This window comes from Cyphomyrmex costatus, unplaced genomic scaffold, assembly GCF_001594065.2.
Source record: "Cyphomyrmex costatus isolate MS0001 unplaced genomic scaffold, Ccosl1.0 scaffold131, whole genome shotgun sequence".
NCBI classification, from domain to species: domain Eukaryota; kingdom Metazoa; phylum Arthropoda; class Insecta; order Hymenoptera; family Formicidae; genus Cyphomyrmex; species Cyphomyrmex costatus.
The window spans coordinates 674,133-690,131 of NW_017275294.1; the positions used below are offsets into that span (position 1 = coordinate 674,133).

General features: G+C 39.0%; 1 protein-coding gene across 1 annotated transcript in view; it reads left to right on the forward strand.

The window, feature by feature from the left end:
• Positions 1-15,999, forward strand: part of Ten-m (teneurin transmembrane protein Ten-m) — an 85,397-nt gene that overhangs the window by 46,036 nt on the left and 23,362 nt on the right. Inside the window, exon 2 of the mRNA XM_018550863.1 lies at positions 12,101-12,283. Coding sequence (XP_018406365.1) covers positions 12,101-12,283 — 183 coding nt within the window. The remainder of the gene's footprint in view (positions 1-12,100; positions 12,284-15,999) is intronic.

Consider the following 15,999-nt stretch of genomic DNA (forward strand, 5'->3'; position numbering starts at 1 on the left):
AACAGCTATTCTTGAGACAAAACTGTCGTACAGTACAGATCATTTCTTTTATATTGTTCCGCTTGAAAGAAGAAAATTGCACATAGCATCTAATTGCCGTAACTTTAATATATATTCTCAGCTTGATTTAAATTATTCAATTGATTTCTCAATAAGCATCAATGTTTTATTTAGAATTACGATGCTGATAATTTTCTTGGTTCGGCTTGCGAAACAATTTTCATACTTTTTACTTCTGACTTGATGGACAATAATTTGACTGATTAACCATATTATTTCGTTTTAATGTTACAATTTATATTATTGTGTATAGGTATTATATCAATAAGATTGAAAAGGACTTATGTAAAAGTCGAAACGTTTCTCATTTTTAAATTTATGGAATAATTTGATAGATATTGTCATCTTTTTTGTTGCTGGTTTAATACCGTATTTTTAATATCATCATTTGTTGTTTTTTTTTTTTTAATATAACAAGCGTTATTTTTGTATTTATATGATTATTAACAGCGATGATACAAGTATTCGCCAACATTCTTCGTTTTATTTTCCACTTTCGTTTGTTTGCAATTAGATAGAAATTGATGTAGTTTTTATTTCCTTAATAAATACTCTATTAAATTTATAATGTCAAATTGTACCTAATTTAAATTATTTCTATAGATCGCTGTTTCTGTATACTTAATGTGCTATTAATTTAACTAGAATAATAAATTACTCGTAGTCAAGAAAATCTATAAAATTTGACCCAAATTTAATATATTACAGAGTAAAAAGCAGTTCATGTTTGTGCTGGTCACTGAAATCCTTATTATAACTTTGTGTTCAATTTTTGACATATTCGAGAGTTAATTTAATATATTGTAATTGTGATATTTAAATAGTTTGTATTAAATTAATATAATCAACAGTTTTTAGTGTAAAAATAACACAGTTTATTGATTAAATGAAACAAAAATGTAAAAATAATGTGTTTTTAAATTCTAAGATGAATGAATAAAATGTGTTGATTTAACATATCATGAATGTTAATTTTACTGAAAAAATATGCTTCCACGGTTTATTTACAAACTGTGCCAGTATTACCTTTTTGGGTGTTTATTTTTTAAAATAATATTTATGTTGCCTCCTAACATATTCATCTGTATTAAATTAACACATAAATTTTGAGTGAACAGTTTGGAACACGTGAAATGTGTTTAAATTGAACACAACTTTTCTACCGTGTTTATCAAGTGTATACGTTAATATGTGGACGTTGTTTAGTTAAAAAACAATTACTGAAATAGATTGATTCACATTTTGACACGCATGGAAGATAAAGGTAACAGAATGTTATCGAACACAAGGGATTGAGTTGCTTGCTCTTTTGATATCGGACAGTGCAGGCCAGTCTGAATGACCCGAAATAAATTTGACATAAAGATCTAAATCCATATATTATTTACTCGTATTATACTTATCTGTGCAAAAAAGCTCAGGGTAATTCTGGAGTATCGGTATACCCGCGGTATAATCCTCGCTGATGCGGCAATTCTCATGGGACGGGGGGGGGATCGAGACGGTATCGATGATACTTAATCGTCGTCCCGGGCCAATCCCGCTCACTCGATGAAACAATAATGCGACTCGCTCGGCGATCGAAAGGGCACCGATTCGCCGACGATTGGCGGGCTCGTAGCCACCCACGCGTCCTAGATTGGCGGGATCCTTCGAGTCCCGGGGGGTAATTTATTCGCGGTGTAACCAGCGTGTGACTGACGCGCGTAAAGCGCGATCGTACGAGAGACTTGCCTATCGAATCGCGGCGTTTCGCACGATGTCGGCGCACAGATATTATGACATATATTCACGTTGGGAGAGAACTCGCCCACGGGAGATCGTCAGCGAGCACCGATCATCGATTGGCGATAATGGCCGACGACGCGAGCACGTGGGCGAGTTACAGGCTCGCCGACTCTCGACCACAAAAGTTTGCCGATGAGAACGGGCTTCGCAGGAGTTACTCCGGAGTGTTAGCGGTGTTTCGGTCCGATGCGTTTCTTCGGTGCCAAATTGCAGCAATTTCACAAGCGACCCCGTTCCCGTCCGACGTTCGGAACTTGGGAATTGTAGACCGTTGCGATTCGGCCCGAAGATACTTATCATTCTCGAGTGTGATTAACCGCAAACAATAAACGTAGACACGTGAACGAACGAAACTCCCGGATCGTTTTAAGTCATTACTAATGGCGCCTGATTTTTAACCACCGAGGTGCGGTACGGTGTTACTGAAACACAGAGACTCTGCGCTTCAAATTGTTTTAGCTGCGATTGTTCAACGCGTTTGTAATTTTAATCGAAATATCTATATATAACGAGAAATGCATCGAACTGAAAACAGACACGCGAAAAATTTCGAGTCCCAACTCACGTGCGACTCCTTAATTGGCGTGTTAGGGGGGACGTAAAACCGGTTGTTTATTGTGTGTTCCGCTCGGCGATCGCTCGCGTGAACACACACCGCGCTTTCCACGTGTTTCGGTTCGCCGATGCAGCCCGAAAACAGGGTACCAATTATATATCGGCCGCAATTCCTGACATCCTACACTTTGCTCGCGAACACTTTATGCCACGATCGATGTTCTCAATCGATATATCCTACCACAGAACTTTCGCAACGAATCGTAAAGAAAGAGGTATTATTATCGTTAAAAATTAATGTAAGTTATTATCTACACTCTTATATTAACTTATAATAAAGTACAATATATAAAATTAATGCGATATTATTAAGATTGAGAGCGTAAATTATCGAGCATTACATCGTGAAAAAAAGTTCAAACAGAATTAAGTGGAAATTGCAATCAATGTGTGAGCAAAGTAATGTTATTTTATTCTCTTGTTACATTTTGCAATACGATGTAAACGATTAAAGAGGAACAGAAAACTGAATTAATCAAAAATTTTTTGTCAAATTGCAGAATTATAAAATATTATATAGACCGCGCTGTGAGGTCTATGTTGTGGAATTTATTTCTAAAACAAGTTACCACAGTTATTCAATCCGACTTGGTAGCTCAAAGGGAAGATCGGAAATAAAATTTGTACTATTTGACTAATAACAATTTTTATGCATGATGTCAGGGATATCCTGCGAGCTTTCGCATGAAAGCGAAAGATAGAGAGTTAAGGGTCGAGCGTTCGCTCGAATTCACACGATCAGACGCTTTGATTTTCGAACCGCCGTTTCCCGTCTGGAAAATGCCTCGTCTTGCCACGCTCGGCTTAGTCCCTCTCTCTCTCTCCTTTCGAAGGGAAGGATCGCCAAGGGTGTCGTATCGAGGTGCTTCGCGGAGGTCCACTCGAACACCCTAGACATACCGGACTTCCTAGTCGTAAAGACAGAGAAAGAAAGAAAAAAGGGAAGGAAAAACGAAAGACTAACCCACTCGCGGCATTTCCACCACCGGCAGCGCGCGCCACATAAATTCTAATGGGAAACGAATTAAGTCGCGTCCCATTTTCTCACCCGAGCCCACGGAGCCCCTTATTTTCGCCGAACGTGAAAACTTTTCAGCGTGTACCTTCGCGAAAGGAGATCCTCTCTCTCAGATATATATATCGTATACCCTAATGCAACCGCTCTCGCGCGCGCGTTATACGCCGCGTAATAGCTCCTCTAGGCTGACACGCGGAAATTTTCCGGACCGTGTATCATCTAAAGCTTCAGCTTAAATATATATGGTACGTACGACGGTACATTTAAGGTGAATTATATATACGTTTCTCTCGCGCGCGCGCGCGCGCGGGGATGCCGGACGTAGTTATCGCGGTCCGATGAGAAAACGTATTAACTCTTTGAATTTACATGCAGGATTAAAACAGGTATAATTCTATCGGTGCCCGGTTTTCGCCGCGCTGCGCTTCTAATGAGCTTTCCTGATTCTGGTTTGCTCCTAATTTAGTGGCGTAAACACGCGACGCGAGTGCAGAAACGTTATTAGTTTTACGTATATATACGCTCTTTGTGGTGCCGCGTCTCAGCCCGTGTGGGTGAGTTTTCATCGCGAATTTCTTCGGAAACACGCCGACGAGATTTCAAAGAGAGAACGCGGAACAAGTGCTGCGCACCCCAGTTGTCTCTGTCTCTCTCTCTCTCTCTCTCTTTTTTATCAGCTACCATTTATTTCGACTTCCGTTTCCGTCCCTGTTAACTCTCGCGGACTTGGCCGCCGTGGAAAAGCTAATTTCGATTTTCCAGGACACCGGCGTGCCGTGAAAAATCCAATGGTCGAGTTGGGCGGCGGGAGAGCGTTCCACGAATTTTCTCTGCTCTCCGACTCTCTCTCTCTCTCTCTCTCTCTCTCTCTCTCTCTCTCTCTCGGTCTATCCAGCTCCCTTTTTATTTTCGAGCCACGTAAATTCTAATGGGAAACGAATTAAGTCCTTTTTTTCCCTTCCTTCCCTCTTCCCCTCTCCCTCGCGGCGGATCGTTCCTCGTGGAGTTTCCACTTTGTCCGTAGGAAAAACGAGCGGCGGCACCAACGCCACGCCATTCCGCACGGTTTAAGGCCGCCGTGAGACGCGATGCTCGACTTCGTCGTACAGATGTTAGTGCATTCGAATTCACACACAGACTCGCGAGAAGCTCGGCCCGAAAGTGGCAGGGCCGATGCGAAAGGTAGTATCCACAATAGACCATCAAAAGTTTCTGTCTTATAAATTATAATGATAGGAGAGAGGATAATATATACGTACAATTATGGTAAATTAATGAGAAAATAATTGAACGCAATGAGTGGAGCAATATAATAATGATGGATAATAAAAAAAAAATTAGTACGGCGCACACAAAATATCAAAGTTGCGTCTCTTTCTTTTGCCGTGTAATATCGCAGTGTAATTAGAAAAAATATTAAAAAGTGATATATCTGATATATATCTTCCCCTAAGTTTCATCGCAGTCGGCCCTATCCACGTACGCGCGAAAATGTATGTAACACGAGGGTTCACGTATAGGGCGTAAAACGAGCGCGAGGGTAAAGAACCGCCGCTATCGGCCCTCCGTTCTCATCCCCCTTCACCTCTCCCTTCCAACCCTCCCGTCCACATCGTGTCTCTCCCTCTGCGTCGCGTCTCCTCCGACTTCCAATTAAAACTGTTTCGCCCTACCCGCGCTCTTTTCCCCTCTCGGAGAGAAGCGGGCCGACCCGCCCCTTCATTTTTCAAGATTTTCCTCTGATGCCAGAAGGAAACGAGAGAGAGAGAGAGAGAGAGAGAGAGAGAGCCTCGAGAAGGCTTTGCCTTCGCTCTCAGGTCACTCGACGGCGAAAATCTCCTAACGAGACGTAATGCGACGACGTTGCGCGCGCGCGCGCGCTTCCGATCTACTGATATCAAGCTGAAGGACTCGATTCGCTCTCTTAAGGAATGAAAATGCAGGGATTAATAATGATTATTGGCGTATACTGTCAGCAGCCGATCGCAATTATCGAAGTAATAAAAGTATCTTTGTATAATTGAAATTTATACAGATATTTTATTCTGAGGGAAAATAAAAATTTCCCTCTTATAAGTTTCATTAATCGATGAGATTTCACTTCATTGATCTGATAGGATATTTTTTGTGATATTTTTCGCGCCGATTTCAAATCTGTGTATTATATTTGTGAGAAGGACAAAAGTTTTCCAGTAACATGCATTTTAAAATTTTATGATTGATATTTTCCAATAATTTACTATGAGTTGAGAGAATTTCATTTTTTTACGTTAAATTGATATGATAGGGTGATTTCAATAGTTTTTTTTTTGTACTGATTTCAAATATGTTTATTAAATGTATGCGCAGGACATGATTTCGTAATAACATGCAATTAAAAATTCTACTTTTTTTATATTTCATCTGTACGATTCAAAGAGAATAGCTAATGAATTTAACACGATTTTCTACTCATTCTAAAAGGCTTAAAACAAAAATAATCATTTCAATTAAAAAAAAAAAAACGCCGTTATTATTAACAAAATGTATAAAAGAAAGGGATAACATTAATGCACCAGAATTTTATCTTTGCTTATTTTGTATTTTTTATATTACACTGATTTTATGTAACAGCGATTTTGTTATAAATTGATAATTTTTAAATAGTTCTTTATATATTGTTTTATATTAATTTTAAAAATACGATTAGAATTTATTTTATAGACTCTAATTTTTTACAAGTGAATGGATAGTTAATGGACATGACAATTATTGAATAAAATGGCAACAATTTTAAACATTAAGATTTTAGCGATACATATGTCTCTAAATAAATCCATTATTTATCAAAATGCGATAAGACGTTTTTATTTAGATAAAATTGTACATATCGTTGAAAGCTTTTATCTAATAATTATGTCATTAAAAAATATAAAAGAATAAACAAAATGATGTCAAGGGCGATTAAAGAGTCAAAAAGAATTTTCGTTAAACAATAAAATATATAAGTAATTAGTCATTGTCAATAAAATTAAAACATTACCTAATACTAAATCGCCTACAAACATTTAACTATATAATAATAAAATTAAAATAAAAATAAGTATTAAAATATAAAAATAAAAAACGTTACAGTTTCGGCTCTCGGATTGAGTCCTCTTCAGACATTAAAATTCGGCGGACAAAATTTATCGTTAAAAAATCGTGCAGTTCCATAATGATCTTGTGAGTCTTCATCGAAAAAAACGGACATTAATGTTACCCACGATTGAAAAGTCGTATGTATAACAATATTTCTGAAAACGATGATACAAAACTTTCTTTATAACTATTAAACAAATTATGTCAAAATTTCTAAAAGAAAATTCACCAAGAAAATCAAACAAATTAAATCAGTAATAATGTTATTTAGGCATGGTTCCAGTAATATATACGTCAATCAAATACAATAAAAACCAAATAATTGAAAAGAATTCTTTGCAACATTATGGACGAGTATAAAAGAACCATTCAAAAATTACTTACTTAACAGAATCAGTGTTATATAAAAAATACAAAACAGGCAAAGATCAAGTATATATTTTTAAATAATAATGCATTTACAATGCGATTAAATAGATACAACGACGGTGAATGTAATACGGTCGACTACCGCTGGATGGCCAATTGAGATAGATCATGATCTTGAGAAGCAGTACGTCGAGCGGGTCTAGGAAAGATCTTCGGTTACGCGGAAACACGATATTTCATTTTACCCCAACATCCTTAATGAGACTAATTGCGCGCGTAGTTGAGCGTTTTATCATAATTAAATTATGGTAAATTGATACGGACGCAGACGCGCGCGCGGAAGATGATGCAACGCGCGCGGCGGAAAATTTTCGCGAAAACTTCCGGATATCGCGATAAATTGCGAACGCTACCCGATACTACAGCGACGTAGTGATTCCTGGAGTAAAGTGGTTGTTCCACAAATTCTGGCATGGCTTCCATAAGTTCTGGAGATAGCACGAAGAGGCGGCGGTGGGGTGTATGTAAACTCAAGATAACTCAACCGCTTTAGGATTCGCCGGAAACCAAGAAGCCTGGAGGATCTCCCGATATATCTGACGTTCTGCGTGATGCGGTTGATGGAAGAACCAAAACAGCCACGCATATCCATCTAATAGAGTGTTTTTATAAAATTCTCTCCCCATCCTCTCCTTCTCTCTGTTTGTCTTTTTCTGCGCGCGACTTACGATCTGATATAATTCGAGCGATCTGTCAGGAATTCCTCTCTCCCTTGAGAACGAATACAGAACACATCGATTATTTTTAGTTCCGCAGAAATTCAGTTAGCCCGTAAGTTTAAAACAATCTCATTTCAGTTCGTTAAATTGGTGAGTAGGACAGCAACTCAATTTCAGCTTATGCTATTCGCATCTCCGCAGTTGAAATGTTTGACTGATTTATTGGCTTTCTGGGATGAGAATAACCAGTCTTCAACTATTCATACATCTTTCCACAATCTTATAAGGCGGAGCTAAAGCTATATTTAATTAGCGCGAGGAAGGTAAAAGTGTCATTTCGTAAACTTTAATTTCAAAAGAGAGTCACTATTTTCGTATCTTACAGATACATTTTCTGAAAATCTTAGTCACATATATATATATATATATATACGCACGTTTAAAAAGCCATTACTGTATAAATAGACATATAAATCATGGAAAAGTAAGATAATATTTTTTTTTAGTTTCTTGCGGTGGGATTTGTAAAACTATACGACCATACGCGAAGCTTCTCACGCGACCGCCGCTGGCACGTGGAAATATGCGCGCAGCTTTATTCACAGCGCGCGATATAGTATTAATTCGTTCCGCTCCGAAAGCTAATCCAGACACGAGACTAACCCTTGTTCATTTTCTTCGCTCTGCGCCCCAAAATTCGTCCACTCTGCTCTTTGATACGTGACCAGGCTCCCGAATCGTTTGTTCACCTTTCCCCACCAAAATCTCCGTGGATATCGCTGCGATGTTGCTTTATACGGCATTCTATCTCAAAACGGTTTCACGCGAATCATATCTTTTTGGCGAAAAATAATGTCGATACAGTGTGTGCATCTTTTCTAGTTTCAAAAATTTCTAATCTAAATCCATGCCGCGAGCCATTTAATTTGGCTTCTTTTTTTTTGCTTTTTTAAATCTTACGTAATTATAAAATTGTTATTGTCATCCTTGCATGTGAATAATGTTTGATTAAAGTAACGATGTTTCGTCATCAATTATACATATAAATATACAATCAAACAACATACACAAAGATAATACTATTAATATAATAAAATTGGATAAACTTATCTCTGAAATTATTTTGATGTTTAATCAAAGTTAGCATTTGACAAGATTAGATTGTATACATCGCACAACGAGTGGACAATCAATTGCTCTCAAGATCTAACTTTCTTTCCTCGTACGAGCGTGTCTCAGTTAGCTTTTCCATGTCGAAAGAACACCTCCAGTGATCCGAAGACAATCTAACGATCTGGAGAACCTCTTGATTCCGTATACGGTAAACGTTCGATCCATTGAGGATCCGTACCTGAGGATCCCGAAAAAAAGGGAAGTACCTTCTCTAATAAATTCCATTAGGCATGGGCTCTTGCGCGTAAGGGCCCCGATATTATGTTACGCGTTTTGACGTACGTTCTCAATAGGCGCGCATCCATTACGTTGCGCCGGGTGTGCCGGCATCGGGTCCTCGAGGTCAGGGACTCATTCAGTCGAGGCTCCTCTGTGACGACGTGTTCCTTTCGTTGCCTCTCCGCCCCTTTTACAGATCCCTTCACGAATGTGGACTCAGTCGCGCGCAAACCAGCCGAGCATAATTCGATTCACGAATGCTTCGCTTCGTCCTATCCGCGTGCGCATCCTTTGTCGCGCGATGCTCATCCTGGATGCCGAATAGCGGCACGCAAAATCCCGTGCTCTTTTGTCGATGCTCAAACTTTCTCTCCTCGGTCCTCCCCGGTCTGTTTTTATTTATTCTCCTCGAGCGACAACGACGACGACGAGATCCTTCTCGCACGCTCGAGCTGTTAGAACGGCGGGAAAAGGAGCGACTCTCTACGGCGACGACGGGGTGAGATCCTTCAAGTAACTGTGTCAGGACAATACCCACTCCCGCCGATCTATTAGCAAGAATAACGACGTGCCACAGACTCTTCTGCCTCGATGGCTCTGGCAAGGATGAATAGACCAAGCGCGGGCTCTTGTCGAGCGCTCGAGCTCTCTCGACTTGCGCGCGCGAACGTTTCGTACGTAACGAACGGATTCTGGGGTTAACAAGTTTCAGATATAATAGAAACGGTTGACAAGGCGCGCTGTCGACTACGGCGTGTCCGCTTCAGTGAAGTTTCTATTAGCAAAAATTATTCGCGACTCCCGACGTTTCCACGTTCCGCAACAGAATCCAAGATAATCATTCTGATTGAGAAACTATTTTTTAATATGTACATCGCGTAAATCGTGCATAAATTTAATATCATGCTATTTCTACAGTTTGGACAGAGTACTGTTGCATTAATTAAAATTTAATAGCTTCCGTTGGGAAATATTAATATAAGGATTCATATTTGATCGCGCCAGACACCCGCGGGTCCCGGGGATGGGAAGGAGGGTACAATAAAAGAATTTCCACATTTGGGATTATTATTAATATATTATTATTATTAATTACATCGATACATATTAATTTGTTCGTCAATTATACGATACATTCGCAGCTATAAATATTCGTGTATACCATTAATACACCATTTGTCTGAATGAACGCAAAAAGGCTGTTTTCCCGAAATGACTTCTGACAAAAGGGGTGCCCTTGAGATGGTTATGCTAGTTTACGCGTCTCTACCTTCGTCGATGGACCGATGCGCATTGGTAGTAATGCCAAATGGTGCTTTCTTTACAGAGAGAGAGAGAGAGAGAGAGGAAGCGGGCGGGAGGAACCGAGAGCGAAATGTCGAAACTGGGAAAGTTCGGTCGTAAAAGGGTCGAGTGCTCTTGGTTGAACCAAGTCGTGGGACGGAAGACGGAGGGGGGAGGGGGGAGAGAGCGCGCGATTAGACGAGATTGAGAAAGTCCTTTGTCGTCGCATGGGATAAAACTTTTTTTTTCCCTCCTTTTTTTTTTTTCTTCGCTCCGCTCTCGCACCCTCTTCCTTCATCTTTCGCTCTCGTCCGGCTCTCCCATTGCTCTGTCCTCTCTCGCCTGTCTTCTTCCGCTCACGCCGCCGCCGCCTCCTGTTGCGCCCTTTATCGTCCAATAGGATATCAAGCGACGTTCGTTACGATCACCAGAAAAAGAGGATGAACGAATCCGCCTCATTGGCTGACACTCGATGCAGAAGAAGCGGTTCAAATTTCTTATCGATATTCCCAACCGGATTTCTTTTTGCATTTTTTTTTTATCGATGTAATGCCGAAATTCGATTATTTTTGAACGATACCAGTAATCGACTGGTATACAATTATACGTCGTCTGTATAAAGTAGACTAGAAGATTTAAATTGTACTCGAAATATATTTTCAACGAATAACGAGAAAATAAAATGATATTTTAGAGTAATATCATATATGTGTACATGTATATTAGAAGTAAAGTAAACCACAAGTAAATTTCTCCAACGCAAACGTGAATACATACGGCGCTTAAACTATCTGACCGAAATTTAACTTCGCAACTGCTTGCGTTTACCACACAGTGTGCATAAAGCCTGCTGAATATCACAGCATGCGTCTAACAATAATCTGCTGACGCTTTCGTAGAAAATAAATGATGCGATGGCCTTTCGCGCGTCATGATTCATCAACGAATCGCATCAGGCTTTCTATTTTTAATGTCTTTCAACAATCGTTTCTAATACAAATCCACTCGCAAATCCACGCAACGTTGCCTCGCGTTCGCATCATCGCTTGAAAGCAAACTTTTACCGCGGCTTCGGCTTTTAAAAAAAAAAGTCTTGGCTCGAAAAATCCTAGATCACTCGCGGATATAGGGTTAGCATCACATCCACCCCCGACGACGGTCGCGATGATGGCGCGTCACGTGTGAAAACCGTGCCTAATCGTGAGATCGGCTCAACCCTTCGCCAGATGAAAACCGGGGCCGGGACCACCTGCCCTAGATTACTCGGTGCTAGCATTATAAGCCTTAAGAGCCGCCAGCCGCTCTAGATCCTCGGCGAATCCTCGCGCGTCGCGTCATATTGGTCCGCCACTTTTCTTACACCAACCGTCAGAAGCAATTTTATTTCCCGAGACGGGCAATTTTTAAAGAAGTCTCATATTTTCATCAACCGTCTACTAAAAATAGTTTCTTTTTGACTGCTGGTAGTTCTCCTTTTTGTAACAATTTGCAAGGGTTGACACTTTATTTTTATTACATCAGCGTCCAAGGGCGAGGTCCAATACAAAGGCCTATCTTTTCAAAGGAGAAATTTCACGGGCAAAAGGGTTTTTTTTTTTAAAGGATTCTTTTTAAACACTTTTATCTTTGGACTTCGATATTTATAACTCTATTGTAGAGACTCCGTACAATTAAGAGAGATGTTAAAGGATGTCCAGCGTCTCAAACTGAGTGTGCCTTTTCTTTATTGTTGCAGGGTGTTTGTTGGACAGTTCGGCACCACGGGGCCCGCCTGATGTGCCACCCCGTAACCCCGCAATGAGCCGGCTCAACGGAAGACTGCCAGGAAGTCACGCAGCGAGCGATCACGAACGCGATCCCGATCTCGAACCATCCTGTCTCGTACGCACCCCATCCGGTAACTTCTACAATATACCAAGTGAGTTCGCAGGCAGGGAATCGTTAAGTCTGATTTAGTAGAGAGAAGGACTGAATGAGCAGTCATAGAGATACGTGGGAAATGATTTTCCCCTTTTCCTCCGTCTACGAGTACCTTGGCAAATTTGAAATCGATTCGTCCCGCACGAAACGAAAATTCCAATAATTCCGATATTTTCACAGTTCAAGTATATTTGCAGATGTAAAGTTACATCATTTGTGAAAAGTTAAATTGCTCGAACTTTTGTATTCTTAATTTTGCTTGTAGAGTTTGAGAGTTTTGAGGCTTTTGTATCTGTGTTAAGAAAATTATCAATCGCCCAAGATAAAAAGAAATTTGTGGACGATACAGTTCTATTATATTGCTCTGAACATTTTTTCTTTCATCTCTGTCAAAAGATCCACGATCGCGCCATTACTTTAATTAAGGAATATTGACCTGAGAAAATTATTTTTATTATAAGAGCTAGTTATTTAATAGAGAACATTTATGTGAAATTAAAATAATGATTATAACGCTTCATTTCGTCCGCGTATATAAAAATGATAAATAATAATAGGCTCTGTAAGAATAAAACAAATTAGGACAATTGAAGGGCTAAGAGCCAGTTATATAATAAAGAACATTTATGTAAAATTAAAATAATGATTATAACGCTTCATTTCGTCCGTGCATATAAAAATAATAAATAATAATAGGCTCTGTAAGAATAAAACAAATTAGGACAATTGAAGGGCTAAGAGCCAGTTATATATAATAAAGAACGTTTATGTAAAATTAAAATAATGATTATAACACTTCATTTCGCCAGCGTATATAAAAATAATTATTTATTACGCGGGCGAAATGAAGCGTTATAATCATTATTTTAATTTTACATAAACGTTCTTTATTATATATATAAAACTAGCTCTTATATAACCTTTCAATTGTTTTAATTTGTTTTATTTTTTATTCTCCCCTTCTGTCTCTTTCTTCTTAAACTTTTTTGTTAAAATTTTACTTTTTCATTTTCTTTTGTTTATCAATTATTTATTTTCTTTTATTTATTTTTTATCTTATCATTTTTATATTCTTAAAGAGTTTGTTCTGGATTAGAATATTAATAAACGTCTGTATCTATCTACCTTTCTCGTTTCTCTCACTGGGTATAGTCGCGAAATGAAAAATCTATTTCCGTAATTATCCTTGTTTTCTCGTATCTCTAAAACATCAATTTATTTTTATACAGACATAAATATGAAATTCCGATACTTTTAATAATGTCTCGCGCACGATTAATAAACAGAAATACATATATACGTCCACGTAAATTTGGATAAATATTTGTTGGAGAGAGGGGAACACATCTTTGCGAGCGCAAATGTCCTGTTGTGGTATATCCCGGTGGGACATATCCCTCTGATAATGTCAACGATACTTGCGCCACCCCGTCGAAAGAAGGTTCGGTAAAGGACGACGGCGCGTGACACCTTTGACGAGGGTACACATTGTAATCAGTAGTAACCAATGAGGGGATCAACCTAAAGGAGGGATATCGATAATTTTCAGACTATCTTTTGTAACGTATCTTATCACTTCCAGGTTTCCTATAAGGGTCTGCCTCGAAAGCGAAGCTATAACATCATCCAAAATTTTTCCTCTTTTTCTTTTTAGCAAACTTTTTGTACACCTTTTGTCTGTTTGCTGAAGGATCCCGAAGGTTTTCCTTCGCTTTATCTTGAGGAAGCAAGGCACGTGATAACGGAGGTTGCTCGCGTGTTGCGCGTGAGAAAACGCGGCTTCCCGTGAAATAAAAGTTCGAAATAAAAGTCGGGACTTGTTGGAGTAGCCTCGAGACTAACTTGACTCTAACAAGCCGAACGATTCTCAAAATTTAGTCGCCGCAGATTGGTCTGCGGAGAGCGAATTGGTATGAGTCGGCTTGCCAACTTGGTCTTTCGCGAGAGTTCTTCAAACTTACGCCCGCATAGGTAAATTAATTACAAATCTAATTTAAAGGATCGTAACATGAAATAACACTGCATACCAGTGGTAACTTTTCAACAGAATGAAAAAAGAGATAATGAAAGGGAGGTAAAAAGCTATCCAGCAGCAGTAGATAATAGTAACTATCCGAGAGGAAGTAATAAAAAAAGGCAATAAAAATCGCGAACATTGAAACTGTAAAGTCACGAATCGTTGAATTTAATTATTTTAGCCGCGATTTTATAATTTATATTTAATATCATTAGGATACACGTTTATAGATACGTCATTTATGTTCCGTGTTAATTTTCATCATTTTAACAAATGTGTACAAAAATCATTAAATGATTCTTACATACTTCAACATCTTTAAAAAAAAGAGAGTGTAATATAAAATTATACATTTAAAAAAAATTGTACACATAAATGTTATAATTAATTATTTGATACGCCTAGTTTACGAAAAAGAAACATGCACGATCCCGATCGATCAAAGATTGAAATGATTTATTTAGAAACTGAATAAAGACAAATGATTGATTTCCGTATATGGAAAACAATGAAACAAAACTCGAGCCCATGTACGAAGACGAAGGACAAATCCCTCGACGGTTTTACTTGTCCTTTGCCATGCCACCGAGCGTACTCGAAAGAAAAGGGCGCCTTGCGGCGACATTTTTCCGACGTACTCCACCGACGCGTGGTATCGACTACAGAGAAAACAACGGCGAAACCTAAGCTTTTCTACGTATAGAGTCTCCCCTGGTCCACTCGGCTACTCGGGAAGTGTCCGGCACAAATACCCCGGCACCCGGTGACACGCTCTTTTCTCCTGTTCGGTTCGTCGTAAAGATTTTTCAAATTCCATGGTCGAGCGCCAGGGTTGACTGTTCCTCCGATGCACCCTGATGTTTTTCTAAAGCAAACGTGGATCATTTTCAAAGGTTTTTCTTAAAATCCGTGGGATAGCTCGAATGGTGATTTACGAGCCTTATATACGATCCTTCGTCTTATTGACTGCTCGGTTATGACACCGCCTGACGCTTATGGCCGTTTGCATAATGCAAGTCCACAGTCGAGACCTTCCTTCTTAAAAATCACCTTGCTCACGCAATACATGAATTTGGCTCTCGTTTTTTTCGCTCGAGTCTGTCTACTATACCTAATTCGAAGCTTTGTCTACTCTCCAAGCTTATTTTTTCTTACTATATAATTACGAGTTAAGTGACGTGTAAAAAGCGTTTTTATGTACTGAACGATTACATTATTTGGTTACTTATACTTTTGTGCACTCAATAAATCTATCTCTTGTATTTTACAAATTTATAGAATACTATTACAAAACTTCTTATTGCGACAGGATATAATAAAAAGAAAGGCAGTTTATAATTTGTATGCAAAATTTATTGTATTTTATTCTCCATGATTTATATTAGATATTTGTTGCTAGTCTCTGCTAAATTTTCTTCCAGCATTCTTCATGTCATTCGAGAAAAGTCATATATTGTATAGCTTTTGACTCAGACGTAATACGTAGCTCAATATTATCGTGCAACCGGAATTCTGGTCCCTTAAATGATTTGACACGACCATCACAATTCCAATTTGATACGCACTCATGTTCAACCCTTCGTCAAAGCAATTCTCCGCGTGAAGATAGCTCTCGCGAGCGCAACATCAGCCGTAAATCACCTGGCAGGTCGCCAATTAGAATGAATTCTCGCCGGCGAATTCCCCCCCCCCCCCCC